This window comes from Cyprinodon variegatus, unplaced genomic scaffold (genome assembly GCF_000732505.1).
Source record: "Cyprinodon variegatus isolate N-32 unplaced genomic scaffold, C_variegatus-1.0 Scaffold440, whole genome shotgun sequence".
Taxonomy (NCBI): domain Eukaryota; kingdom Metazoa; phylum Chordata; class Actinopteri; order Cyprinodontiformes; family Cyprinodontidae; genus Cyprinodon; species Cyprinodon variegatus.
Genome location: NW_015150893.1, coordinates 626260 through 628361, shown reverse-complemented (window position 1 = coordinate 628361; position 2102 = coordinate 626260). Strand labels below are relative to the sequence as shown.

General features: G+C 37.5%; 1 protein-coding gene across 1 annotated transcript in view; it reads right to left on the bottom strand.

Moving 5' to 3' along the window:
• Nucleotides 1–1756: 1756 nt before the first annotated feature.
• dhfr (dihydrofolate reductase) overlaps nt 1757–2102 on the bottom strand; it is a 7748-nt gene continuing 7402 nt past the window's right edge. Inside the window, exon 6 of the mRNA XM_015388889.1 lies at nt 1757–2065. Within this exon, the coding sequence (XP_015244375.1) occupies nt 1990–2065 (76 nt within the window). The 3' untranslated portion in view covers nt 1757–1989. The remainder of the gene's footprint in view (nt 2066–2102) is intronic.

The following is a 2102-nucleotide window of genomic DNA, read 5'->3' as shown; positions in this document are numbered from 1 at the left end:
AATACTTTAATACCGGTAATCCCAGGAAAAAATTACTTTAGTTACATTACTCCATCTGTTATAGAATGACTATAGGACCAGTTCGATAGAACAATTTCATCAATATATTTTAGGGGTCACCAACGCGGTGCCCGCGGGCACCAAGGGGCCCTCAAAGACCACATGGGGGGCCCTCTTCTGAAAACAGAAGACCTCACTCAAGTTTATTTATTTTTTTATTCTGTTGCTCTTCTTTTTAATCATTTATGTATTATTTCATCATGTTAAGTATTTCATCATATTTCAGTGGTTTCAAAATGACATTAAAAAGAAAATTAGAAATGAATAAAATAAGAATAAAAATTAGTTTTTTATGGATGAGATTTACTGTAGGTGAACACTGATCCCTCCTGTTCATAGGTCAGTATTGGCAGCCCTTCCTATGACTCGGTAGCCATGAAGTAGCCCTCAGCCTTAAAAAGGTTGGTGACCCCTGATATATATAATTAGGGGGCCCCTGCTCCATCTCGCCATCAGTTTGGGGGTCCATGGCCTGGAAAACGTTGAAGAGTGTTTTAAACCCCAGTACTGCATTATTTGCACTCAGGTTAAACTGATTCACTGATAACTACGGAAGAGGATTAGGGCCACTGAAAAAAGAAAAAGTAAACTGATTTTTAAATTTTATTTCAGTTTAACATGGGAAAAAAGTCAGAATTCTGACTTTAATCCCAGAATTCTGACTTTTTTCCCATACTATACTGAAAAAATCAGTTAACTTTTTTTTTTTCCAGTGGCCCTAATCCTCTTCCGTAGTTAACCCATTTCTGTTTGACCAATTTATTATGAATGTTGTCCAAAATATTCAAGTTTCATTTTCCTAATCATAATTTGACCACTTTCACTAAATGGCTGATTGCTTCATGTGTCCACTGGTCTGTTTGGAAACTGGGTTAACATTAAGACAACTTTTCAATGTATTTTCTTCTATTTTTTCAGTTTGTGTTAAGGCATCCTCTCGGCTATGGTCCTCTGTAGGGCTGCAACTAACGATTATTTTGTTAATCAATTAATAATCTGAGAGCAAAAGGTCCCTCAAAGACGTTTCTTATAGAATTAAACCAGGTGGAACTAAAACTTTTCCAATTGAGGAGCTCTGGATTAAGGATCTGACAGATGAAAAAGTATTTTCAACTTAAACGCAACATTTATTCTTTTACAATCTTGCTATAAGTCACTCTAAGTGGGTTGCTCTGTCAGCTTAAGGCATATTTTAGTCTCTATTAATTTAATAATTGATTTCTAAATTGGTTGACGATCATTTCAATAATGGATGAATCACTATTAATCTGATTGTTTCAGCCTCTGATCCAGCTGTTTTCCAGAGCTGAAGAGAACAGAGAACCCCGGATGAGTCATCTGTAAAGGCTGAAACCTGGCGAAGCAGACGACCAGAGGTTTCCAGGCTGATTTTACCACCAAACTACTTATTCAAAGTCTTTTATTACCTGGAATGTAAAGAAACAGAAAGAAGCAAGATGTGGATTTATATTTACTTTAATTAAAGTGTATAAAACAGTCACAGTAAAACTATTTTTGGAGTATAATCAGACAGTTTTAGTTGTAATTAATGAGATTGACTGATCCTGCCTACAGCAGCTGGTTCCCCCCCAAAACTGAACAGTAAACAGGAACATTAAAAACAAAATAATTTCTTTTCACTCTCTTTTCAGGAATAGAGAACCTCAAAGAAGCAATAATTCATGTTCTCTGCACAGAAATGTCTCCCTGCCAACATTTTGAAGGAAGGTCCCCCTATAACTGCGTCTTTTAACCCCAGTAAAGAAAAGCACCAAAGCTGAACATCAGCATCCAGCCATGCATTTTAGTCCTTGCTGTAGTTTTCTTCTTTGTGAGGTTTATCCAAAGCCTCCACAGTTTTCCACTGGATCACAGACAGCCGTGAACCCGATCCTCATCTCTTCGCCTTGTTTGCTCTCCAATCAAAGCTTAAATGCTTTCGTAAACCTCAAATCTGTACTGGATCCCGTTCTCCTCCTGAGGCTCTGCTGGGACTCCTGGAAACCTGTAGAAGATGATGATGAAGATGAACGACGAAGGTG